The sequence below is a fragment of the Lissotriton vulgaris genome, chromosome 8 (genome assembly GCF_964263255.1).
Source record: "Lissotriton vulgaris chromosome 8, aLisVul1.2, whole genome shotgun sequence".
Classification (NCBI taxonomy): Eukaryota; Metazoa; Chordata; class Amphibia; order Caudata; family Salamandridae; genus Lissotriton; species Lissotriton vulgaris.
This window is the reverse complement of record NC_141696.1, coordinates 407,351,721-407,379,696: the sequence shown is the minus strand read 5'-3', so window position 1 is coordinate 407,379,696 and position 27,976 is coordinate 407,351,721. Positions and strand designations below refer to the sequence as shown.

The following is a 27,976-nucleotide window of genomic DNA, read 5'->3' as shown; positions in this document are numbered from 1 at the left end:
TGTATGTGATGTTCTTACATTGTTTTCTATTATTCTCTAATTCTCTATGTCCCTGTATATACCTTTGAGGAGTTTGTTTTTATATGTTATTTTAACTGTTATATGTGTAAATGTTGTATTGTTCGGTTTTATACCATATGTATTTGTATGTTTTACAGCCCTCATGAAGTCCACATATAGTGGACGAAACGTGTTGGCTATTCTATGCCATTTCTATGAAAAATAGAGACTACCTTTGATGTCATTTGAAAAGAATGGACTAACTTTTTGTGGAATTTTGATTGTGCGGTGCACTTCACATTTATGTCTTAAACTTTTCTGATCCTTTGGGGTTGCAGCTTGGAAACAGCGGGTGCAGTGGATTTGCACGCAACATTGCTCTCTACAATATATACTTGGACTTTTTTGGGGGCTAAAGACGGAGGTGCGACTGCTGCATTGGCTCGCTGTTTTATTGTTTTGCACCCCCAAAGGATATGTTAGCCTTTAGACCAGCTAGCTCACGGTGCCACTATAAGCTCCCTGACCTTACCAAGTAGTGAATAGTTTCTGGCAACTACGAACATGACAACCCTTGATCCTTCAGGGATCGTGGATACAGTACAGCACTTTTCGTTCAGTCACTCATGCTCACTTCTTCTCAGAGAGATACACAGAATAAATGATGAGGACATTTTTCAATAAGCATTTATTGAACCAGCGTCATTCTAGTATAAAATACGTGAGCTGGGACAACCATTACACAGAAACATATATATATATATATATAATTGCAAGCACCAACAGAGAAAATAAAAGGTAGAATTCAATGATGGTGCTAAAACAGTGAATATATGCAGGCATATAGATACATGGCAATAATCAAGTGTACTCCTAAGATGCGAACGCTAATTAAGAGTGCCTAAGTGTACCTATCATGTATGTAGGTATGAAGCCAATAATCCCACTAGGAAAGAGCCAACCCAATTACCTGATGGGAAAGAATGAAGGAAACTGTCTTGGTCTCGAGTTGGACACCCCACAAGTGATGTTGGACCACTGCGTGCTGGAGGTTCAGCGTGTAGGGACTCCAGCATCTTGTGTCAGCATTGAAGCTTCTCCTCTGGTTTGCCCAACGAAGATGTGGTGCTTATATACCCTAAAGGTACCCTCAGGGGATTTACCTAGAATGGTACTGTGGGCCTGTTGTTCAAGGATGACGATAGCGGTGACACTTGTACAGAGTTATTATACAGAAGATTGTAATCCTGCTGTGATACTAAGAACCTTCATGCATAATAAATTAGGCTAGTTTTCGAAGAAAACCACACAACATTTATTCAGCACATAACTATTTTTAAAGTAGTTCTGTTGCTCTTGCTGAGAACAACCTGGGGCTATTCATATACCCTTGGGGCAGCCTACAAAATTGGGGCTCAGAGCAATACGCCTAAAACGCTGTCAAATATCTGCTTTCAGGCACTACGTTTTAGCAAATGAGTCCATTTGAGATATCCAGTGTTGTTTTGAATTTCTTTCACACAATGTTATTCATTAATGCAGCACTCTGTGCATTCTGTACTGCAAATGTTTTTGTGCACGAGTTCAAATGCCTGTAGTCTAATACTAGATGGTATGAGTTGTCGGTTTCATTATGGGAAACAAAGGATTATTCATGGAAGAGGTGCATTTCTCGATTACACCTTGGTAATCAAGTTGATCTAAGATCTCCCTGACCTGTTTCTTTGTCACATGTTTTATTGGGTTCTGTTGTAAGAGTAGTTTTAACTGGGATTTCATGATGAGTTGACACAGCATCCTACCCTAGATGATTGTGGTATAATGCTGGAGCTAGTGCTACTGCCCACTCCTGCGCGTATGTGCCATGCCAGGACACTCTTGAGTAGCTGTGCGCATTATTAATTTATAATATAACAACATAACATAACGTGTGTTTTAGTGATTCTGGAACGAGGTTTGAGAAAGCCTGTAAAATTACTTCTTCTCCCTTCTTCTCCCTTTGAGCAATCTATGACGAATTCAGGTGGCCAATCTCTTTCAGCCAAAAGGATATCGTAACCAAAATTCAGGTTCTCCCAAAAGAGACCTTTCACTTTTCTAAGTATGTCCCCCTCCATTTGGAGCGTTATTTCATGTAACTGATGTGGGACATTTACCCTTGTATCAAATGTTTCAACGGTGATATGTTCATTCAATGCTTCTGTCACCAGAAATTCCAAAGAGGTTCTGGCAAGCTATTGTTACTTCTGCTGCACTGTCTAGCATCATCAGAGCCCATTCCCCATTCAGTAGTAGAGTCCTCAGTAGCCGGGCATTTCTTATTTTAAGGCCAGCTACCTTCTTATTTTTTTAATTGAGGTTTACTTTTAGGTTTATCTTTTTTCTTTGATAATGTAGTCTGAAGTACGATGTGTGTCTCTTGGCTTGACTCGCTCTTCTGATCTGTGTTCTGATCGTTCTTCCCTCTCAGATTATTTTGATGACCCCTGAAAGGAACAAGAGGAACGTGTATCAGTATGCTGATACCTGTCAGGTTTCTTAATATTGTTACAGTTTCTACGGTTATATATCCTATCGGAAGGCTCCTGTTGAGAAGACCCATCCTGTGATTGTGATGCATTTTGCTTGTTTTTTTATAGTTTATGTCCCATTTCGTTTTAGAAGAATCGGGTACTTGCTTTGAGTTATCCTTTTCAGAATTACACTTCAATTGTGGTTCTCTGGTATAGCTCCCAAATGATCTCTACCCAGTGACGTATAGGTATCTTCGATAGTTTTTGGTAATTCTAGCTCCTGTTGTGCAGGAGTGCATTCCCTCAGGCGTTGGCGTATAGCCACTACTGCTGCCTCCCCTTTTACGTTAACTAACATAATTGTTGATTCCTGGGCAAAATTGCCTATCAATTTCATACCTAAATCCAGGGCAGATTCTGCCCCGTATTCAATTCTGTATTTGTTTCAATACTTTTAGTATGACTGCTATTGAGTGGGTCCCACGCGTTCTGGTATAAACAGCAGCGAAAACTGTTCCCCACATGGTACGAACCTCTATCGGGGGAGCTATCCCCATTGGCAAGGAACATTTTCAGAATTCAGTGTTTTTCTGGTGTGCCAGTGTGTGGAATAACTGCCTCGAGCTGCACTATTTTCTGTACTATCCAGACTGGCATTTGCTCACGTTTAGTGGGCATTCTTTCCATAATCGCATTCAGCCTTTGTGGAGTGATTTTTGTTGCAGTCCCTTGTAGTTGACCAGCCTGAGTGACCCTTGTAGGTTGAAGTGTGAGTTTTCTCATCACAAACTGTGTAAGATTTCTGGAGAGTTTTATTATTTCTTTGTGATGTGGACGTAAGTCTGCTGCTGGTAATGTATCAGTCTCTGGATGCGGTGTGTAAGCAGGTAGGACCGGCCAAGTCGCTCCATCTCTGCTGAGCGGACCGAGTCTCACTTTATCTGTGGTATGGGGGATCTGGTGCCTTAAAACTAATTTATATGCTCTAGGTAAGTTAACAAGACTTCTATTTCCTTGTATGGGGTGTAGTCATCCGGTATTTCATCCTGAGTATAAGTATGTGTGTGTACATCTGCAGGAGGGAAACTAACCCAAGCATAGAACACCTCTGTCCTGTATGCCTCGTTTCATTCAATCAGGAAGGTTACGGTCCCACCCAATGATGGGATCAAATAATTTGCTAATTTTATAGTAAGTGCATTTCTACAATTCTCTGAAATGTTAAGAGCTCCTTCAAGCTCAGCTTCCTCCGCCCCGGCACCACTCGTACTAGCATCTCCAGTCTGAGACATTATGAGAGGAAGTATTTCACAAAAAAGTGATAAGGTTTATGCACAATGTTGGGAACTATAATCCTTCAAGCCTGAATAAACGTACAGACAATACATAGGATATACCTACTCCGCTGTGGAGGATTTTCCCTTCCCACTCCAGACTTCTCTGGTTAATTGTGAGCAGGGGTCTCTGAGAAAGCACAACTGAACTACTCAGATTTGACCATTAAATAAGAACCAAACCAATGTTGGTGGTGCCATGTCATGTAGTTCCTAATAATACATAGGATCTACGTGTTTAGACAACATAAAATAAGGGATTCATGTCCAGACTAATTCCAGACACCCGTCATGGTTCGTTGGATCTTACTATGCCAACACTCCCAGGAGCAGAATGAAGGGATTCTCCTAATTCCCACCACAGAACTTCCCACCGCCACCGCCACCAACTGAAACTAGTGGCTGTGTGAAATCCCTCTGGGGAAAGCGGAATGGAACAAAGAAGACACTGCCTGGCTTCCCTGGAGTTTCCACACTGCTTTCTTCTTCCTTCAGTAAGCTCTCTCTCTCTCTCTCTCTCTCTTATTGCACTAATGTGGAAATTACTGTAACTGAAAGCACACCGTTTTTATCTCTTTGACAATCATTCCCCCACTCTCTCTCTCTCTCTAACACCTTCTTTCTCTATCTTCCTTACCCAGCTCCTCCTAAGCTTTAGCTCCTCTTCTATTCTTTAATGTAAGATAGTAACATCTGCTGCCTATATAAACAAACACGACTTTAGTATTTTCTAATATAGTTTACGTTCTATTTATATCATATATGTGTCTTACTACACTCTCTGTGTCTCTCTCTTACTTGCTTTCTTCTGAATTCTCCTTTTTATTTTCTTCCTTAGGTGTTCTTCAAGAGACTCCTCTGCCAACTAGCCAGCAGAGAAGAGCAGCAATTGATTTTCTATTAACAATTCCCTATTTGTGTACTACTGTGAAATTCCTATGAAAAATTTAAAAAAAGCCTATCTAAATAACCAACGCTACGAGGCACACCAACCTATTCCTAATCCTGGCTTGAAAACTCTAATATATTTCCTAACTAACGGGACACTAAATATCTAACGTCTTCACTCAGAAATTCCGTTGGTGAAATGCCCGGTTTGGAAATCAACCGACGCACTTCACAGCTGGTCTAGATCACGCGCCCGTGTCCAGATACATGAGACTAGACCGGCAACTGCCAATGCTGTACTCCCTTTTGGGAGTATCCGTAGAATGCTTTGTTTTGCGCCATGATCACCCGCAATTTATTTCGAGCGGGTGATCGTTTCAGGACTGGACCACTCAAGGATATGGAGGCGCATTGGAGTTTGTGAACTCCTTTTCTCAGAATCCTGACAGTGCCCCACAAGGTTAAGCCTCTGGACGGAGGTTTGTGACGGTATTGTAAGTTAAAGATTTTGACTAGTCGGGGAGCATGAACATCTGATTGTTCCACCCAGGACCTATCCTCTGGGCCATAATCTTTCCGGTCGACAAGATAGAAAATTGTACCTCGAGCTGACTTTGAGTCTAAAATTATTTTACCTTCAAATTATTCATGCCCTTCAACCAGAAGGGTTTCTCTACTCCTCAGTTCTTTCAAATGAGGTGAAAACTTCTTAAGTAAGGAAACATGAAAAACAGAGAGTATCTTCAGCTGTGGGGGTAGTTTAAGTTTGATGGTCACTGGATTCATTACTTGTTCCACAGGGAATGGGCCTACAAAACGCGGTTGGAATTTGCGATTTCCTTTTAGTTTTAGATTTCGTGTATTCAACCAAACCCTGTCTCTTGCACGCAAATCTGGTTCTGGCCTTCCCTTTTTGTCAGCACTCTGCTTATAGCGTTCCTTTGCTTTCTCTAAATTCTTGGTGGCAGACTAGTGTACTTCGCTACGGTGTTGTACTAATTCTTTTGCCACAGGCACCGACACTTCTTGAGAGGAAACCACAGAATTTGGATGCCTTCAGTATATCAAGTGAAAAGGGAAATACCCAGTAGAGGTATTCTTTTCATTATTATGCACAAACTCTGTGGTCCAAAGAAGATCAGGCCACTCACCCTCTTGATCCAAAAGAAACAGACTAAGATACTCTTCTTGTTCCTGATTGGCCCTTTCCGTTTGACCATCTGTCAGTGGGTGAAAGCTAGTTGAATATTGTGTCTCTATTCCTAACCCCTTAGTGTAAGCCTTCCAAAAATGGGACAGGAACTGAGTCCCATGATAACCTTTGGGATGCCATGTATCTTAATCACACTTTGATTGAGTTGTGTGGCAATTTGTTTTGCTGATGGATTTCCTTTCAGGGTGACAAAATGCGTCATTTTTGAGAAGGTGTCCACCATGACCAAAACTGAATTGAATCCTTGACATGAGGCCAATTCCACAATTAAATCCATTGTTACTGTATGCCTGGGATATCGAGGGGTAGGCAACGATTTCAGCAAACCCTGAGGAGCTTGCGTAATCGTCTTTCCCATTGCACAAATCTCGCAGCCTTCTACATGAACTCGAACATTTTTGGTTATTCCTGGCCACCAAAACTGTCTTTTTAACAACTCCTCTGTTCGATGGATACCAGGATGACCAGCCATTGGACTGTCATGGCAGTCAAATTCAATCAAAGCTAGTTGCTGGAGTTCTTGAATAGGTAAATACAAGGCCTTGGAATGAAACGGTAACCTGTTGAGAATTTCTTGATTGGGATCTTCCACTGCCCAGTTCCGCATTTCTTCAGAAGTTAAGGCTTCCTTTACCTTGCCTTCAAGGGTCTTCTAACAGGCAGCCCTAATGATTTTAGTTTGGGGAATCATTTTCTGTTTACCAGGGGGATTCTTTTTTTCATCCGTGTCAATTCTTGACAAGGCATCTGCCTTCCCGTTATTTTTTCCTGGCCAACAGGTTATTACGTAGTCATAGTCGGCGAAGTGTAGGGACCACCTAAGTTGATGTGGCGTGAGAGTTCTGGCTGACTTCAGGAATTGAAGATTCTGATGATCAGTGAACACAGTAACCATATGTGTAGCTCCCTGAAGGTAATGTTGCCAATCCTGGAAGGCATCCTTGATAGCGAGGAGCTCCTTACTAGAAATGCTATAATTTATCTCAGCCAGTTGTAGTTTCCTGGAACGGTATGCTACTGGATGCAATTGTCCAGTTTCTTTGTGTCTCTGTGAAAGCACCCCTCCAATGGCCTGTTCAGAAGCATTGGTCTCCAGGTAAAATGGTTGTGTTGGTTCCGCGTGAAGTATAATGGATGTAGAGGTAAAACCCTTCTTCAGGAACTGGAAGGCATCTTCTGGCCCAATAGTGCATTGAAAAGGGACTCCCTTTCGTAACAACCTAGTGATGGGTGTTACCTTTAGAGAAAAATCTTGAATGAATCTGCTATAGTAATTTGCAAACCTATTGAAGCTCTGTATTTCTTTCACTGAGGTTGGTGAAGGCCAATTTAACACAGTCTCAATTATTTTTACATCCATGGTTAAGCCTTCAGGTGCAATTACGAATCCCAAGAAATCTACAGATTTCACTCCAAAAGCAAATTTTTCCAATTTTACGTAGAGTTAATTTTCCTTTAGACAGCGCAAGACTTTTTTGACCTGCTGTTGATGTTCCTCTTCACATGATGAGTAGATCAAAATATCGTTGATGTAGACGATAGCGCAGTGATCTATGAACTCTTTCAAGACATCATTAATAAAGTATTGGAAGGCTGCAGGGGCGTTGCTTAATTCGTAGGCCATGAATTGGTACTCATATAATCCATACTTCGTTCTAAATGCAGTTTTCCATTTGTCACCACTTCTCACTCGGATTAGATGGTAGGCTCCCTGTAAGTCTAACTTTGTGAAGATTTTGGCACCTTTTAGTTAGTCCAGGAGAACAGAGATCAGTGGGCGAGGATAATGGTTCTTAATTGTAATCTTGGTCAAGACGCGATAGTCGATACACATTCTCAATTCTCCATTCTGTTTCAGGACAAAAACTGGCGGAGAAAAGACAGGGGACTGGGAATGTCGAATGAATCATTTTTCCAAGTACTTCTGATTGTAATCCTTCAAATGTTGGTTCTCAGCTTCGGTGAGCGCATAAATTCGACTACAGGGGAGATTGGATCCTGGTACTAAGTTGATTTTACAGTCATATGACCGATGTGGGGGCAACTTTTTTCGATTCAGATTCACTGAACACTTCCGCAAACTCCTGGTATTCAACAGGTAGGGTCACAGTTTGTACCGCACACACCATCATCCTCCGCTCGCATAGTAAGGCTGCTGAGTTTCCATCTTGCTCTTTCAGCTTCTCACCGAAGCAATGTTCGAAACAATAGCTAGAGTTAAACTTCACAGTTCGATCACTCCAGTTAATCGTTGGGTTGTGTTCTGTCAGCTAAGGCAGCCCCAGTTTGATTCCGAACTGCGGGGCATCAATTAGATTGAATTGAATGTCCTCTCTATGACCCTTGACAGAGACAAGCTCCACAACCTCTGTGTGACTGGTAATGGAATCGGAGGATAAATTAGTTCCATCGACGGCTGTAACCGCCTCACTTCTCTCCTTAGATAAGGCCTTCAAACCTATTCTCGAGGCATACTTAAGGTCACAAAAGTTCCTAGTAGCTCTTGAATCCAGCATCACCACTACTCCGGATAGAACTCGATCTCAGAACTTCAGAACTTCAGAGTCATCGTCAAAATGAGGTGTGGAGTGGAAGATTGTAATGTATTTGCAACTTGGTGTGAAATTGGAGTTGTATCCTTGTTTGCAACCACCAGCCCAACTCCCTCCACTGGTGGTGCTCAGAGTTTTCCTTCTTGAAGGTTTTTGGCTTCTTGAGACATTCCTTTACGAAGTGTCCACTGGTTCCACAATAAAGGCATTCATTTTTCTGTCTACGTTTTTCCTTCTCTTCTTTGGAAAGAGATACTCCAATTGTTCCAATTTGCATAGGTTCAGCACCATGCTCTTGATCTCCAGATCTAACTACTTCTGACCTAACCTGATCAAAGCGGGAAACACTTGGTCGAAATTCACGTTTTCTTTCGCCCCTTCTTTCGGTTTGTCGTGAGTCTATCTCCAAAACCAGGTCAATTAAGGCTGAAACTTCGGTAGGGCGATTTGGAATTTGCGACAAGGCATCTTTAAATCATCTTTCAAACCCCAAAAGAACAGGGCAGCTCTTTTGGACTCCGGCCAATCAGTTTCTACGACTAGTTTGTTGAATTGCGCAAGGTAAGTGACTAGTTCTCGGTTCCCTTGTCTCAATTCCAGCAATTCGTTATCTGTAGCCAGTGCGACCTTCCGACGATCAAAAATGCGCATCAATTCTTTTTTTAACTCCTCGAAGTTATATAAAATGGGTGCATCTTCAGTGACCAAGGCTTAGACCATAAAGCTGTGTCTCCATTGAGGTAAGACAGAATGAAGGCAATTCGAGACTGTGCATCTGGAAAGACTGTGGGCCGACACATGAATTGCAAAGAGCACTGAGTCAAGAAAATGTTAGCCTTTTGGGGATCCCCACTGAAGCGCTCCGGCGGAGACAATGGAATTACTTGGGCCAAAGAATGAATAACCGGAGTGGTGGACCCCACACTAGCCGCCGAACTTTGATTAAACATGTTCCTTCCTGAGGGGGGTGAATGAAACCTATTCCCAAACCCTTCACTCTTCAACTGGGCAACCATTTCTTTGGTCTCAAGTCTAGTGGCCTCCATCTCAAATTTGATTACTTTATTCTCCTCACTCACTGCCATTAGTTCTTGCTGAATTTCCTTAAGAACATTTCCTAAATGTTTTAAATCTAACCCTTCAGCCATTCTGCTCGGGTGAGTAAGGCCCATGGGCCCTTCACTCTGTCATGGTTGGTTGGTACTCACTATGCCAACACTCCCAGGAGCAGAATAAAGAGATTTTCCTAATTACCACCACAGAACTTCCCACCACCACCAAATGAAACTGGTGGCCGTGTGAACCCCGTCTGGGGAAAGGGGACTTGGACAAAGAAGATACTGCCTGCCTTCCCTGGAGTTTCCAAACTGCTTTCTTCTTCCTTCAGTAAGCTCTTTTCTTTCTTACTCTCTCTATCGCTCTTCTTGCACTAATGTGGAAATTACTGTAACAGAAAGCACACAGTTATTATCTCTTTGACAATCCCTCCCCCACTCGCTCTCTAACACCTTCTCTCTCTATCTTCCTTACCCAGTTCTTCCTAGGCTTTAGCTCCTCTTCTATTCTTTAATGTAAGATAATAACATCTGCAGGCTATATAAACATTCCAAACTTTAGTATTTTCTAATATAGTTTAAGTTTTACTTATATCCATACATTAGTCTTACTACACTCTCTCTGTCTCTCTCTTACTTGCTTTCTTCTGAATTCTCCTTCTTATTTTCTTCCATAGGTGTTCTTCAAGAGACTCCTCCATCAACTGTCCAGCAGAGAAGAGCAGGAACTGAAGTACCGGTAGGTGAGTGACGAGCAATTGATTTTCTATTAACGATTCCCTATTTGTGAACTACTATGAAATTCCTATGAAAAATGTCTAAAAACCTATCTAACTAACCAACGTTATGAGGCGCTCTAACCTACACCTAAGCTTGGCTTGAAAACTCTAATCTATTTTCTAACTAACTGGACACTAAACCGTTGGTGAAGTGCGCAGTTTGCAAATCAACTGACGCACTTCACAGCTGGTCTAGATCTCGCACCCGTGTCCAGGTACGCAAGACTAGACCGGCAACAGCCAATGCTGTTCTCCCTTTTGGGAGTACCCGGTAGACTGCTTTGTTGTGTGCCACGATCCACCGCAATTTATTTCGAGCGGGTGATCGTTTCAGGACTGGACCACTCAAGTTTACGGTGGCGCATTGGAGTTCGTGAACTCTTTTTCTCAGAAACCTGAAAATACCCCACACTCTTTTTCTCAGAACCCTGACAACACCCCAAAAGGATATGTCAGCCTTTAGACCAGCTTGCTCACAGTGCCACTATAAGCCCTCTAACCTTAAAAAGGAGCGAATAGTTTCTGGCAACTATCAAACATGACAACCCTTGATCCTTCAGGGATTGTGAAAACAGTACAGTACTTTTCATTCAGTCACTCATGCTCACTTCTTCTCAGAGAGATACAAAGAATAAAAGATGGGGACATGTTTCAATACGCATTTATTGAAGCAGCATCAATCTAGTATGAAATATGTGGGGTGCGTCAACCATTAGACAGAAACAGATATAAATGAAGGCAAGAACCAAAAGAGTAAATAGAAGGTAGAATTCTACCATGGACCATGGTGCTAAAACAGTGAATATATGCAGGCATATAGATACACGACAACAAACAAGCGTACTCCTAAGATGCAAACCCTAACTAAGAGTGCCTAAGTGTACCTAGGATGTATGTAGGTGTGAAGCCAAGAATTCCCCTAGGAAAGAGCCACCAGCATTACCTGATGGAAAAGAACACCCTGGAAAGGCTGTCACACCACTGCGTGCTGGAGGTTCTGTGTGTAGGGACTCCAGTGTCGGGTCACTATGGAAGCTTCTCCTCTGGTTTGCCCAGCGAAGATGTGGTGCTTTCATATCCAAAAGGTACCCTCAGAGGGTCTACCTAGAATGGTACTGTGGGCCTATCATTCAAGAATGATGATAGCTGTGATTCTTGTACAGAGTTATTATACAGAAGATGGTAATCCTGCTGTGATACTAAGAATCCCCATGCATAATAAATGAGGCTAGGTTTCGAAGAAAACCACACATTTATTTGGCACATAACTAGGCAAAAGGTAAGCGCCAGAATCGGTATGTAGAGCAAGGTAGGACAAATGTAGGTAAAAGGTTGTGTATTTACCTAGGCCTTTTTTTTTGTTTGAAATGTTATGGTCAAACTAGCAATCTCACCTAACTATAACGTTACTTTAACCTTTGTTTTTTCAGTGAGTTTCTAAAGTTTGTTTAATGTAAAGTAAGATATTATTATCATACCCAACTACAAACTGACTTTAACCATTGTTTTTACAGTGAATTTCTAGTTTTGTTAACGTAAAGTAAAATGTTATTATCATACGTAAATATGCCATTGTACATGCATGCCCATTGGTGGGGGTTGGTTACATGTATGCATTTATGTTTTCTAAGGAGTCTAAAGGTTACTGGTGCCAGGATGTAATGTTGTAGAGAGTCCACCAAGGAGCAACAGAGGAGAATTCCCTGATCTGCACTGGCCAGGCCCTGTGCCCAAACCTTGCAGGCACCCACCCCGCTGTGGCTGGCCAACCCCCTATAGTCGGCCAACCCCCGGCAGGCACAGCCTTCAGATGCACAGCAGATGTTGGCCACAGGTCCTGTACCCAATCCCCCACGGCTTGACCTGCACTGGCTCCTACAGGACTCCCGCAGCATCATGACGTCCCTTTTTTTATTTCACCCAGGAAGGTCCTTCTGCGACCCCTCTCCCCCACACGCCCCCTCCCAAGGTCTAGGGGGGGTCAGGATACTTCTAACCTGCTCTCTTATACCTTTTTTTTGTTTTAATTTTTTTCAGGACTGGGGACCAGGTCCCCAAGTCCTGTAATGGCTGCTGCAACATATTTCTACATGTTGCAGCCAGTAAACCCAAGCACAAGCTCCTGCAAGACACTCACAGGAGTGAGGTGACCAATGGGAGTGAGGTGACCCATGGGAAAACAAGCCCCTTCAGCCAATCAGATCACTCTAATATTTGAAGTTGCGTGTCCGCTGGACTTTTGCAAGTGTCTCGCAAACCCAACCATCCAGATGTATATACATTTTAAACCTTAATTTCTCAAAACCTACTGAACAGATTTACACCAAATCACAAAAAGCACATTTTCGGGGGGCCTAGCCTTCTATCAAATTTGGTGTAATTCTATTTAGCACTTTGGTCTATAGCACTGTTCAAAACTCCCTAAGGAAATCGCATGGGCAGATTGCGTTTTAGGATCCACTTTTGTTCTTGGCCTCCTGCCTTACAGCTCACCACAAATTTTTCAATGAAGGAGCTGAGGCAGAAAAACGTTTTGGGGAAAGTTTCATGATGATTAGTCTCCCGGCGACAAAGTTATTAACAAATAAAATAAAACAATTTTCTATGATAACAAGGTCCTAACTATAACACACAGTGACAACACCACTTTGTAATATATAGATTAATTAGATTGAAAAAAACAATAAATTCACTGAAAAAGCTTACGGTTAAAGTGATGTTATAGGTAGATGAAAATGGTAGTTATGAGAATGAAGTAACTAAAACTTGCAACCTCGCCAAGCACAGAGATGTAATTTTAAATGTCTCATTTATGTTATCAATGATAGCATAGAACATGCCATGAGTGACGTAAAATGTGAGGTAATAAGCAGTGCATGGTGTGGGAGCAAACCAAAAAATCTATTGCCTATGGGATTCTGGCCCTAGCTATAACGGTACACTCTTGACTGCCACAGTATTATATATATATATATGACTTGTTTTGATGAGTTCATTGTACATAATACAGAGTTGTAAATATCGATATTTCACAGAGAATTGGGAAATATGGTCTAGATATCAAAGTTGCCTGTCATATATGGATTTGATCATCACATTGACAGCCCCCAAACCATTCTGCAGAGCTTTAACAATACTATAATTATGCAAAATGGAGGGCTACCTCATGTCAACTAGTTATTTAAATTATATGTAAAAAATGTAAAATTACACATTGTATGTCTGAATTTTATAGTATATTTGACATAAAAATAATATTTTCAGTGAAATCTGCAAATTTAGCAAATTATGTGGAAAATGCATTAAATCTATATTTATGCAATAAACAATGCAGCCACAGAATTGCCTAAATTCACTAACCATCAGCATTGTTTTATTAATATTTATTCACTACAGGTAAACAAAGCCTCAATATTCTCATTACAAACTATGCACATTGCTAGCTGTACTTTGAAGAACACCTTTTAAAATGACCCAAAATAAATATGTAATATAACAACTGTTTAAGGGGTATCATGCATAATATGGTCCTACATCACCATCTTGGGTTTATGTGACATGTACAAAACTCTTAGTCCTCGTGGTTTATGAAGGTACTAGAACCCTTCTATGACAGTATTTCACCAAATTACATAGTTACCCATTATGTATGTAATTTAGAGTAAATCTGTTCAGTAGTTTTGGAGAAAATAAGGCTAAAAAAGTATGTATATTTCGCGCCATGGTTCAACCGCAGATCAACCCCAGATGATCGGCAGATCCAAGCGCTTGAGCACAGCGTGAAGGAAAAGATGGCATCACCATCTTAGGACTCGGGACATGGTCCTACAAAATAAAATAAGGTATAAGTGGACAGGGTAGGGGTACCCTGACACCCTGGCATTGATTGTGGGGGTGGGGGAGGTGGTCCTAGGATCCAGTTACAAAAAATAGTTTTATTGGAATTTGTGTATCCACAGATCCACTATGAATCCCAGAGCGACCATCTGGATAATCACAACAGAACCTTTGGCCGTGCGTGGCGAGGATTTAGGCACCCACAGAGGGTTAGGTGCAGGGGCAGGCCACAGGCCAGGCTCTGCAGCAAACCCCATGCCATGCACAGTGATGGACATCTTACATCACTTTTAAAAAAAATAGAATTCACTGAGAGAAGCAAATGTTAACGTGGCGCTATAGTTAGGAGTTGTAAGAATATCTACTTTACATTTTAAAAACCCTAAAAATGTACTGATACAGAAACAGGTTAAAGGGATGTTATAGTTAGGTGGAAATGTCTGTTAAAATGTAATGTTTTAAAATAACAAAACCACTGAAATGTCCCTGTTGTAGTTATCTCACTCATGCTCTAAAGTAACTATAACTCGTGCCCTCTCCATGAACAATGCTGTTATTAATAATTTCCTTTCAGATATCATTAGGATGTTATCAATGCAGTCATTTAACATGTCATGAGTAATGTAATATATGAGGGTACAAGCAGTGCATGACAAGGACATGAGTTATAGTTATTATAGGGCATGAGTTATAGTTACTTGAGATAACTATAAATGGTGAATTTTAAAACATTATGTTTTAACTGACATTTTCACCTACCGTTTAACGTTTGTTTTTTTCAGTGAATGTATATATGTGTATGTTTCAGGTACTCATTCTTTCTATATTTAGCTTTCAGAAAATAAAAATAAGTGGGACAAATAAACAGGATAATCTGTCCAACGTATAGGTGCACTCCAACATGATAGTTTCCTACTAACACGACAACAAACAGATAAGTATAAACTAAGTTGTTAATGGGAATTAGACTTTTTTGGTTGAAACACTGTGGAAAAGGTTGAACCAAGTGGACATGGAACATTATGCATGTGGATGGGATTGGTGCATTCCACTGCATCTTGAAAGGGAGACAGGGGCCTTATAACACATTGTTGGCTGGTGGGTGGTTATCTCTATAATGTTTGGGATACCTCACTGTTGGAAGCGTTACCATTTAATATATCTTCTTGAAAATTTTTAAATATCATCTGTGGTGAATTTTTGTTTCAAGTTTGTGGATCTTGTTTATTGTGTAATATGGAACTAATGTGCAGATTTATTACTAAATCATGTGTGTGTAGTTCCTATATTCCCAATAGGCTCTGCGCATAGGAATGACATAAACAGCAGTATAGACGTAGGACTGAGGTCATCTAGGTCTCTACTGACTATGTTAGACTTAATTAGTTTTGCCAGCTAGCTCAGAGGTCACTAGAAACTTTCTCGAATGTTCAGGAAAGGGTTAACTGTCCTGATTTAGACAAGAAGGGATTCGTTTCTGACAACCGCATAAACATGACAACTTTGCTCCCTCAGAATAAAGAGTGTATCTCTAAAGTTGTGTGAAAACAATAGTCAGCTATTTCACTCAGTCCATGGTGCATGCTTAATTTCACCAGAGTGCAGAGAAATAGAGAGACGAGCGTTTTCAATAAAAGGTGTTATTTTATTGAGCAGTCTTCTTTCTCATGCAAGAGAAATGAATTGCCACAATTGCAATGCTTATTATAAAGTAAAGTGCGTACAGTAAATGTAGTATTATGAAATAATACTGTAAAAGCATTGATATGGTTTCTTAGCCATATGATACTTTAAAATGGATAAAATATATACATACATAAAAACATTGACTAACGAACTCAACTGGTGCTTCTAAGATACGCCTACCCCGGTGTACCTGAACTAAGCCTAATACGTGGGATGGAGTAAGTAAGTTGCAGTTTTAAGTTAAGTTAGGTTTTTGCCAAGTATCGAAATCAAGAATTCTCTCTAAGGTTTTAATCAGCTCCGTACCTTGGTTATAGAATGAAGGAGGTCTTGTATCTCGTTTCTCAGGACTCGAGCTCCCAGCAACCCGCGAGGGTGACTTGGGAACACCGGAGCTGGATTTCCTCGGCTGGAGAAAAAGACAGCGTCTCTCTCAGTGCGTCAAAGGGAGGGGCGTTTTCCTTCGGCTCTAGCAACAGCTGGGCTCCCGGGCAAGTAGAACGTTGCTCTGCTCCCCACCACCGTGTGTTTGCTTAAGGCAACGTTGGTATATTTATACCTGAAAGGTGCCGGGTTTGATGTAAGGTTGGACATAAGACGTCACTAAGAACTGACAGTTCTTTCTGGACTCCAGGAGTTCTTGTGCAAATCAAAACAATAGCAGGGGGAATTCCCGGGCTGCTGGAGGCTTGGTTTGTTTAAAGAACGCGTTGTGCTTTCTAGGAGTCTATGGGAGTGGCCTAGCTGTGTTTTGGACTGCATGGGCTATTACTAAATATGGATATGATTCTTATGCGTTTATAAGGATATTATTTGTTATAACCACATAAGGGCACGAATCGGGAATATCGAATTAGGGTCCTAGATAGAAATATAACACATGTATTGATAAAATAAGTAATAAATAAAATGTTTTTTATAAATAATACATACTTTTTTTGTAAATCAAAGAAACTGCATTTTGATAGTCATTTAGGAGTGCCTACTGCCATCGTTTTCTATATTTATTTTAAGAAATTATCAGTTTCAGCTCAATACTGAGATTTTGGCATATCCATTTGCTGTTACAGTTAGGCACAGAAACCTAAATGACAAGTTATTCAAAGATATCTCATGAGTTGTAGATATCCACTACATCCTGTAATCTTCCATGATGAACATGTGTGACGAACCAAAGTGGTGGAGTCCTCTGTCTCTGTTTTTTCTCTTGTCCCATTCCCCTTTCCCCAATTCTACCAAAGATCCTCAAATTCCTGTGTATATAGTCAATGGTGGTGCTGAATAAAGTCGGAAAAAGCATTGCTGCCACTGAATCCTGTGCACAAGGTTAGTGCACCTTGCCAATTAAGGGTAGGACACAAAAAAGCTCCTGGTGGTGATGTTCTGGGAACAGACTATACATCATGGCTTTAACATTGTGAGTAAGGTTTTAAATAATGGCTGCACCCTATGAGTATAGTTGTGGAGGACCTTCAACTCTTATAACCAAATGTATCTGTGCTGCCTAAAAGAGTATCATCTGTTGTAAAAAAGTTGCTCTTTAGCAACATATTTTATTTTGTCCAGTTGACACCATGATGGGCAGTTTGTCTTTTGGTAGGTAATAAAGATACCACAAGACACCATGCGTAACACAGGACAGAAAATGTTTTTCATGAAGAAATATATACTTTCACAAAAGGTTTGCTTTTCTTTTATACTGAGATGATATAAAAAAGCAACTTCAACTTCATGTACATTGTACTATACTCATTGGTCGTTACCATAATATATTTTGTTAATGTAAAATACAACTTCTCCCCTGCATATAAAATAACAGTTATAATACTCTACGTTATAAAAGAACCCCACAAAACAATACAATGGTCATAGGACATATATTAAAATGTCAGCATAATAAAAAAGATACTTATGGCCCCAGTAGGAGATCTAAGAACGCAACCACAGAAAGTTCAGAGTACCAGTACATAAAATAAAATCTCTATAAGGAACATGCATATTACTCTACCTGATCAGGTCTCCCGTCACTGAGCAGATATACTGCACATGTGCTACTATCAGCAAGAGCAAGCTGGATGGCTTGTAGTGTGTTTGTAGAACTTCCAACCTGAAAATAAAAGAATTTCTGGATGATCAAGTTTGCTATCTATAATTCTTCCTTAGAGAAAATATGAAAAATTCATTAAAATAGTCTTAAAAATTGTAAAGTTTATTTGCTGCCATATTTAGACATAGAATCTATTGAGGTTATTTGACAAAAATCTGTATAGCATCAGATGTGACATTGCACCACCTATGACCTAAGATGACCAACGATGGCATTACATGAATTGAAATAATCGGAATGGTGATTCAGACGACGTCCTTGGGGTCCTCACACAACCCTTCCTACCACTCCCACTTGATAACATCTCCAAAAAAACAGCTTTAAGGAAATGAATTTCAGGTTCTACAATAAGTGTAGGAACAAGTATATGCTACATTTTCAAACTGTCATAAAAGTAAACAAATGCCACAAAATAAATTGGTCATTGAAAAAGGACCAAAACATAGTGAATAATCAATGTACCCAACTGTACACCAAGATAAATAGTAAAGACAATGGTAAATATTTCTTTAATATGCGAATCACCCTTTTGTCATTGACAATGCTATATATCTATAATGCAAAGGTCAAACACCCATATCTTTGTCCGTTAGTGTTATCACCCTATATATAGACAGTCAGCCTTTAGTATGGACTCGCAGTTCAGTTCTGTTGGTTGTTCTACAGTACAATTGCAAACAATTAAAAGGCTGTATCACAGATCACGCAGGGGTGCAGCTATCACTGTGGCAGCAGGTACAGTGGCTCTGAGGTCCAGATCCATGAGGGCCCCATTGAACCCTGATAATTGCTGTATTTAACTATGCCCAACAGCAGTCAAAGGGGGGGCATTTTCCTTGATTGCACTAGTGCCCATGCCATAATTGCTATTCTACTAAGATCATGATCTGAGTCATCCCATGAGGATATCTTTTGAACATCCAGCTCCTGTCTTTCTCTATGGCTGCTTCTGTGGTGAAGGTTGCGGTGTAGGAATTAGATGAAAATGGATCATCTTTGTTCATGTTAGATGATAGGGTGGTAATTATTTTTTTGTTAATGAACTTTAGAAGTAGTATTTAGTATTTGTGAGGTGCGATCAAAATGTTTTTCCAATTAATTGCACATTTCTTACGTTGGTAGTATGACTATTACATGGTGGTTACAGATATTCTGTGCATGGTGTTACTGGTTGTGTGACTTGTCTGAGCTGTGTTCAACCTGTGTGTAATGTTCTGTGTGCTATATGGCGTAAACGTCTATTCCATTTTATAATTAAAAGGGCTGTTGAATATTTGGGTCATGTTATCTCTTGCTATGGGGTTTGACCTAAGCCAGGGTTGATTGATGCAATTCTTGAAGCGCCATCTCCTGCTTACAAGAATATGGTCAAGTCATTCCTAGGTGTTTGTGAATTTTATTCACATTTTATTCCAGATTTAGCATTCGAGGTCAGGCCTATTTCCAATTTTCTTAAGAGCAAAGTTGATTTTATTTGGGGTACTGATTTTGATGCTGCATTTTCAGACAGTAGGCAACAGTTGCCAAGTGTGGGTGTGCTCAAACCATATGATCACAATCCGAAATGTTACTTGACAGTTGACGCAAGTAATTTAGGTCTAGGATCTGGGTTATCACAAAAATCTGGAGCTCAAGAGTTCACAATAGGGTTCACTTAGAGACAATGAGATCCATGTTATCCTGTTACTGGAAAAAAGCTTTGAGCCTGTTGGTTGGCGTTTGAGAAATTTAGAAGTTATCTGTGGGGTAGGTAGTAACTCCTCCTTACGCCTCCCTTAACCCCTTCGTTTTAGTCATAGGTGCTCCCCATTTTTCATACGCGCCCCTCTGTCCCTCCTAAATTTAGTACTAAAATGTATACTTACGTACGCAGCGTCTCAGCACAGAGAAGATAGGAGGGGAGGTATGTGAACAGTATTTTGTGTTACGTTAGTAATATTGTAGTATTACTAAACGTACTACAAAATTATGAATAGGCCCCATTGAGCTTGGCAGAACTGTTGTTACACAGTTCAGAGTTAGGGATCGAATATGGTTACGGTTAGGTGAAGGGAAACACATTATTCTGTAACCCTTTGCCACCACAAAACTTTCAACTGCTGTCATAAAACTGTGCATTGCCACGTTTGCCATCAAATGTAACAACACACATGAACTAAGCAGAAGCTCATTGTGTGTCATTTAGAGAAACAATGGAGGGAGGCTGCAAACCCTCTGGGAAACATGTAAGGTCAAGGAAATGTCACGTCAAAAACCATGCCCTTATGAAACCTGAACAAGTGTAGAACAAAAACTGGAAACATAAACCCTTTTTCTTTGCAGTCTAAAAAAACAAGAGGGAAGGAAATAAAGTAGAAGGAGAAAAGACTTGGGTTACAGTTAAAATCCTACTATGAGATCATAGCACTGTTGCAAATATCTCAGGTCTCAGATAAGTGAAGTGATGAACAGAGTGTTGAGGGCAGAGCCTCACAGGAGGAAGAAACTGCAGATCTGGGAAAATACTGCACAAAAATTGAAAACACTCAATGGATATTTGTTCACACACTGAAAAAAACAGTAGGCGAACAAAGCTCTGAAAGGGAAATCAATGCTCTAATTTCAGACAGCGACATAGTTTCGATTCTCTCTCGTTGCTGATAGGTCCAAGTAACTCAGTTGGGTAGTCAGGTCCACTTAAGGAGAATTTTCCATTCCTTGTCCCACGGCCTCAAACTCGCAAAATGTTAGTATTTCTCGCTACCTAACTTCTGTGAACACAAACTTAAGTAACATTTTGAAAATGTTCCGAGTCCTTTCTCCGGCCGGCTCATAGTGCCAGAAGTTAGGAATGTGATCAGAAGATAGCAAAGTAATAGGCAATTACTGAAGTTCAAAGTGGTACATTAGCCACATTCATGCTGCAGGGTGGCTTAATTATGCAAGATGTGCACAATGCATACACACATAACGTGCACGCAATTTAATAATGGGTGTGCAAAAAGTAGTACACCCAAAGCAGTTTCAGAGGAGTGTCAAGAGAGCACAGAACAAATGCGCTGCACACTCACAACTGATACTTTTCTGAGACTTAAAAATGGTTTGGGAATGCACTTCCCTTACTTATCTATGCCTTTAACTTATCTAAGGGACGTGGAAAAGGTTGTGCAGAAAGTGCAGTGAAGTGCAGCAAACCATGCATAATTTACCAGATGTGTGGGGGCAGCAGTGCATGTAAGAAATAACCATAATTAAGGAAAAGTAAGTGTTAAATGAAAATCTTCTTAGAATGTATGCATTCTTTCTAACACTACACATATGTAATGTCCACAAATTAAACAACTGTAGGCTTAGAAAACGGAATGTTAGTCACCACTGTAAAAGGAGACCATACAGGTGCACAACACACAGTTTACTCATGTGATATACATGCACATGCATGATTTAGCAAAAGGGCGTGGAACTTTTCCACAAAAACTGTATTTGTGCATTACTACTATTCATTCTATACATTGAGTTCACATGTGTATTGACATAGAGCTATTGCAATTGAAACTAAATCATTATGATGTGTCTTCTGTGTTTTTCTGTCTTTGGCTAACTAGGCCCCAGTTAGGCCGTGTCTCCATATTTGTTAAAATGGCTGCCAAATCATGATGTTCATTCTGTGATAATATTTCCTTGCTAGACACCATGGAGCAAGATGTGCACTGTTTATTTTGAATGACCTGTTGTTCTCAAAGAACTCGTTGAAATAACCCTTTTGCTACTTTCAAAGCTCTTCCTGCTAGCACGCTGTATCGCATTAATTCACTATTGTTTTCTATTGTTTATGTAACTAATTTCTTCTGACCCATGCGGGTGGCATTAGGTCAAAAGGGGCGAATCAATATTCATGTAGTGGGTTAGTGTTTAGATGGTCAGGTTATGTGACGTTTTTAAAATTTGAATTGTGATTCGTAAAAGGCTCACACCATGCTGACTTTGAAGTTTCAATAATTTTATATACTGAAAATGTCATTATAAACCCTTGAACTTGGGGTGAGCCAGAGCTTTTGGGACTCTACTGGGGATACTGTCTGATATTCAATTGATTTGCTGCACATGTGAGACTGCTTGCTGATTTGTGTTAATTATTTTATTACTAGCCGCCCGTCCCGACGTTGTCCGGGTATGAATTGCTGCCGGCCAGTAGTATATTGTTTTGTAGGATTTTGTTTTGATAGCATTTCTTATCTGTGACAGGCCTGTGAAATGCTCCGATTCACAGTGCACTGCTGATGCACTTAAGAGTGCGCGTTCAGTAGTGCGTGAACTCGAGTTTCCCTACTTTATTTTTCCTTTCAATATTATATAGCGCGAACTCGACAACATGGCATGAGCACAATTTACATTACAGAAGAACACATTCATTTGTGGTAGGCACGCTAGGCAAAGCGATTTGCCTGGAATCACAGGATGTTGAGCTGATGCCGAGATTCGAACGTAGCTCTCCAGCTCTAAAGTTCGCAATTCTAGAACTTGTGGCGGGATGTGTGTCTCAAAGTGTATGTCGGTGCTGGCCATCAATGAGAGAGACCTGTGCATTTTTCAAATGGGTGGTGAAAAAATATGAGTATGTTGCTGGAGATGTGGGACGCCGTGCCCCCAATGTACTTACTCCGCATACTTTCATTACGAAAGTACCATGACGCCACAATGCCATTATAACGCATGGCATCACATTTTATATGCTTTTACCACGCATACATTTACAACGAAATTCGTTGTGAATGCATGAATGGTAAAAGCATGATTTTTTTAAATGTTTGGATAAGGTAAGTATGGGTATAGGGGTATATGTTTTGGGGGACTGAGGTATATGTTTTGGGGTGTTTGGGTATTTTAAGGGTTCAGATATAGTTTTGGGTTATGGGATACAGGGGTAGTTTTAGGGTTTAGGGATAGGAATGGGTTTTGGGGTACCGGGGTATTTTTAGGGTACTGGGCTAGCTAGGTTGGGTTTTGGGGTATAGGGGTATTTTTAGGGTTCAGGGATAGGTTTGGGTTTTGGGGTACAATTGTATTTTAAGGGTTCAGGTCTAGGTTTGAGTTTCGGGGTACAGTGGTATTTTTAGGGTTCAGGGCTAGGTTTGGGTTTTGGGGTACAGGGGTATTTTTAGGGTTCAGGGGTAGGTTTGGGTTTTGAGGTACAGGGATATTTATAGGGTTCAGGGCTAGGTTTGGGGTTTGGGTTTTGGGGTACAGGGGTATTTTTAGGGTTTAGGGATAGGTGTGGGTTTTGGGGTACAGGGTATATTTATAGGGTTAAGATGGGTTAGTGTTTAAGGGTGTTGGGGTATTTTAAGGAGTAAGGGTGGGTTATGTTATGGGGTGCAGGGGTGTTTAAAGGGAGCAGGGTGGGATTAGCACACGATATGAGACATGGCATGAAGGGCGGAACGTACCACACGCCCCCAGCGTTTGTCACTCCCCCAGCACACGCCCAAAGCACAACGCAGACACGCCCACAAGGGACTACTTTGCTGGCACGGTTCTTTTACCTTTTAAATGTATATGGTGGGCGTCTGCATAGCCTATGTCCTTCTGCTGCAACTGCCCTTTCCAACGCTGTATTGGGTGTTGTGATTGGTGCTGTAGTTTATGAGATTATCCGCCTCAAAGGTTTGGGCTCTCTCTTTATTATATTAGTATGGATTATGGGTTTTAGAGCCTTCATGGCAAATGACTTCAATGCCCTTAAGTGAGATTACTTCTGCATTTGCTTTCTTCTATTTTCTATATTGCACTTTAAACCTTAATAAACCTTGATGGTTTTTCCTAAATTTCCAATCTTGAACTCCCTTTTTGAGTCAGTCCTTTATTATTGACTGTATTTTGATCTTGTTACTTGGGACAGATTACCTCACAGACCTAGAACCTATCAACCTGGATGTGCTACTGTCATACAAGGGAATGACTTAAAGCAAGTGTAAATGTAGTTATGCTTTGAGAAGGCGCCCCCCCCCCCACCTTTGTGAATCAATCACCAAGAGTATCCAGCGAGTGCCTATGTGTTTCGACATGGAAATATTTGGAGGTCGCCAAGCCATGTTTCTTGCACGAAATACGGGCTGGGATAAGTGAGAATGGTGACAATTTAAGCAAGACATTTTCTGAAATCCAATAGCTAGGCCATGTTGTGCTAAATAATATGTGTATTTCGGTATAACTCTCAATTTTCCATGTTCTAGAGATATGAACTATTTTTGTTGGATTGAGAGAGAACCGAGTGGACAAGTCACCTTCAAAAAGTATTTTTTTACTGTTCTTGAAAAAGGGAAATTTGTTCTAGTTTTTCCTCGCTTTAGAGCTTGATACATTTTTGCACACCTAACTCTTAAGGGTGAAATACAGTAAAAATATATTAATTCCAAACCAATACATTTCTTAAATCTACATCTGCGGAGATTCCAATGTTGCACTCAATATAGAAAGGTCATGTGTTGTGTTTTCTTTCCACAAGCCGGGACATCTGACAACTTGACCTGGTATTTGAAAGGCTCCTCAGGGGGTTCCAAGCGAATCAAAAAGGACATCAAAGAGCCCCCTTATTTAATATTCATGACCAGATGGTGTTTTCGTTCATATTTCTGGTTCACTGTTCTCAGACATGAGCAATACAGAAGGTAGCACAAGATGTCATGGCTTTACAGCTTCTTTATCATAAAAAGGGTTTTCACAAACATTTCTTAGTCGCTGAATCAATCATGAGACCAAATACGTTCTTATGGCTTTAATTCAATCACTAATAAGGCTTGAAATGTGGCTAAATCTAGCTAGCCTCCTTTTCAAAAGAAATCTGAATACTGCACTGCCTTCACCATTCAATCTGATGTGTTGAAACACATCCACCTCTTAAAGGGAGACATTTGATTGGATGACTAAGGTAGTAGGAATGAATGAACGTGTCTGACGTGTTCGAAAATGTGGCATGGATACAACCGAAAATTGAGTCACACAGGCATGCCATCAAAGTCCATTCACAGAGTATTGTCAGCGATTTACAACTGTGCTCTGATTGGACTTTATGTGTCTACTGACTGGCTGCAAAGGTGGAATAACGTTTACCTTATGACATGTACACCTTTGTAGGTATGAACCTTCATTTTGAAATACCATCAAAAATGACAACTAATTCGAAATAATTCGGCTCACTTTGACACAGTAACTGTGCTTTTACCCAGGGCACAAAATATTTTATTACCTTGTGTGGAACTGTTCTATCAATAAATAAAAGCAACTATTAGCTTAACTAGCTTTGGGTTGAATGTTAAATACTTGGGGGCTTATTCATGAGAGGCTTGCGCCGCCGGAGCTTCAATTTATTTGACCCTCTGGGAGCACAATCATATCTATGAGGCGACGCAAAGTCACCCTGCCTGGCCTTGCATGCCCTCCTAGATATGGAGTAAGACCGCACAGCGCCAGTCGATGTGTTGCCTTACTCTGCGCCAGGGAGTCGTTCCATTGACGTGGCAGTGGGTTCTCCCATGCAACAACCATGGATTTTGACTCTGCCCCAGATTTACTTAATCATGTAAATGTAAATGTAAATTGATACTTGTATAGCGCACTACTCACCTACAAGTGTCTCAAGGCGCTTGTACGAATACCGTTGTGGAACCCATCCTGGCTTTCCCTGTGAGGCGTCCACTCCTGGGCACCCCCAAGGTGGAGGCCAGGCATCCTTAGCGTTGTGGGGGCCGTTGTGGAGATTAAGCAAGCTATTGCCCAGAGTTGCAGAGTGGGACTCCATGAATGGAATAGGCACCGAGGCGAGAATTATCAGGTCCGTGGAATTTTGAGCCCAAGACCCACCGAGGCGGGGAATTGAACCCTGGTCCCGGGCTAGACCTCTGCATCAGGGTCTGCCGCTCTAATCATTGAGCCACACTTCTCCGTTCTCATGTAAATCTGGGACAGTGCCAAAACCTGCCACCTCCCTAGAGCACGCATACCTCTCCTCGTTTCTCATTCTGCAGCACACATAGAAATAGGAAAACGCCTCTCTGGATTGCTTTTGTGCATGAAGGTGTCCCTTCCTGCAAAAAAAGAATCCTGCCTGCAATGGAGGCACCCTTGCACCCGGATTGATTTTTGCAGGAAGGGGCATGCTATAAGGTTCGCAGATCAAAAGGCGATCAAAGTGAGGGGATGTAGTATTCCGTAGTTGCAAACACTGTTCCTGTAGTGGTGCTATTTTGGTACTGTCACCCTGCCATCACGGGTGAGAAGGTCTGTTCTGGAGCAGAGCCTCAGCCTGGTGTGCTTAGGAAAAGAAAGTACCGAAGCACACAATTAAGTTGCAACAATTCTGATAAACAAACAGTCCAATAATGTATCAGCAGTAGAGATGAACAAAGGTTTAATTCACAGTTAGTCTCCAAACACAGTAAAAAGTCACACTTTACCTTGTGATGCCACATGGGGATTGGTCTATTATCACTATTGTTATAGGCTTGACATATTTTCTGGGGGTTCCTAGTGACAGTCCTTGGAATTTAGGCATTTCCTCCAGATATTGGGTTTGGAGACTAACCATATGTTGGAAAAAAATTTGAAGGATAAACAAAATGTATTCACCTCTACTGCTGATACATCACTGGACTATGTGTTTATCAGAATAGTTGGGACTTAATTGTGTGCTTCGAGACCTTTTTTCCATAATCCTGATCACATAAGCCTCTTACACACAACAGGATTACATATAGTGGGGACATGATGACAATGGACATTGCTGAGTTAAATCTCATGCTTGGTTGCCGTCCTCTCCCTGATAAATATGGCTTCTTTAACTGTCATTGCATATCTTTACTTAACAGGAAAGGTAACAGTATCAGGGACAGGGATCACATAATATGTGAATCTGATGTGAGGGATTACACAGTCCCTCCACCCAGAATCCCAGCAGTATGTCATCCGTGTATCCTGTGCCAATGAGTCTATCATATTGGTAAGATGGACCAGGCCTCAATGTCTGTGTGTAACAATCTTGGCATCCACCTTAGGTCATGTTTCTTTCCTACAAGACCCTTCAAGGTAAGGTCCTTACTGATTGGTGAAGCCTGGAAGTGAAAACACTATGCTCTGAAAAGAGTACCTTACACAATTTGTCGAAACTTGACTTTTTGATGCCTCATAAAATTCTGTCTCAAGCAGACTTCAGGCACAACCCCTACGCAACTAACAGATCAACTATATGCAACATATATTGCGGTAGCCATGTTCTGCCCATGCTACAACTTTTGCCAGGGGTAAAATGCAAAGCCATTTCGAAGAAATTACAACGTATAGGGCAAGCAAGAGCATGCACCCGACACCTAGACCCACCTAATAACACCAGGTGCCCCAGTGCCTCACGCCTCGGGTGGTAGCCCAGACAAAGAAATACAAAGAACTCTAGAGACAGAACATGCACAGTCCACGTCACAACCATTGAAGAGCATTACGATGAAGTTTAATGGTCCAGAATTAAACAAAATTGCCTCCTAACAATGAAATAGAAAAGATATATGAATGCTTCTGCTTTTCCTTGTCCCACCTGTATTTCAGATTTACTGAGGTTCTGCTATACACTGTACTACATTTCATGCTTGCTTTGTGAGATTATGGCCAACAGATAGGATCTGTGCATGAGTACAAACTCTGACAAATGTGAACTGCATTGTGGCTGGACAGCTACCAGTTAACAAAAGGCTACTATTCTCATCCATTCCTAACCCATGGAATCATTCAAGATCATTGGTAGTTTACATGCATTGGTGGATCAATGGTCTATCAGAAACTTACATTAAATTATACATTTTTATAAATGTTGAGAGGGTGGCTATTCTCTTGCACAAATACTCAGTGAAAATGCAAATAAAAAACTAAGCTGCATAATAATTATTGGTTCAGGCACTGTTTTTATGTTCATAGACAGCTAATCACTGTTCATGATTTAGCTTTGGTCTAACATTGATGAGCAGGATTTGACCAAGCGTTTGATCTC

General features: G+C 40.9%; 1 protein-coding gene across 1 annotated transcript in view; it reads right to left on the bottom strand.

Annotated features, from left to right (window-relative positions):
• Positions 1 to 27,976, bottom strand: part of VWA3B (von Willebrand factor A domain containing 3B) — a 981,637-nt gene that overhangs the window by 663,769 nt on the left and 289,892 nt on the right. Inside the window, exon 13 of the mRNA XM_086934174.1 lies at positions 17,866 to 17,964. Coding sequence (XP_086790300.1) covers positions 17,866 to 17,964 — 99 coding nt within the window. The remainder of the gene's footprint in view (positions 1 to 17,865; positions 17,965 to 27,976) is intronic.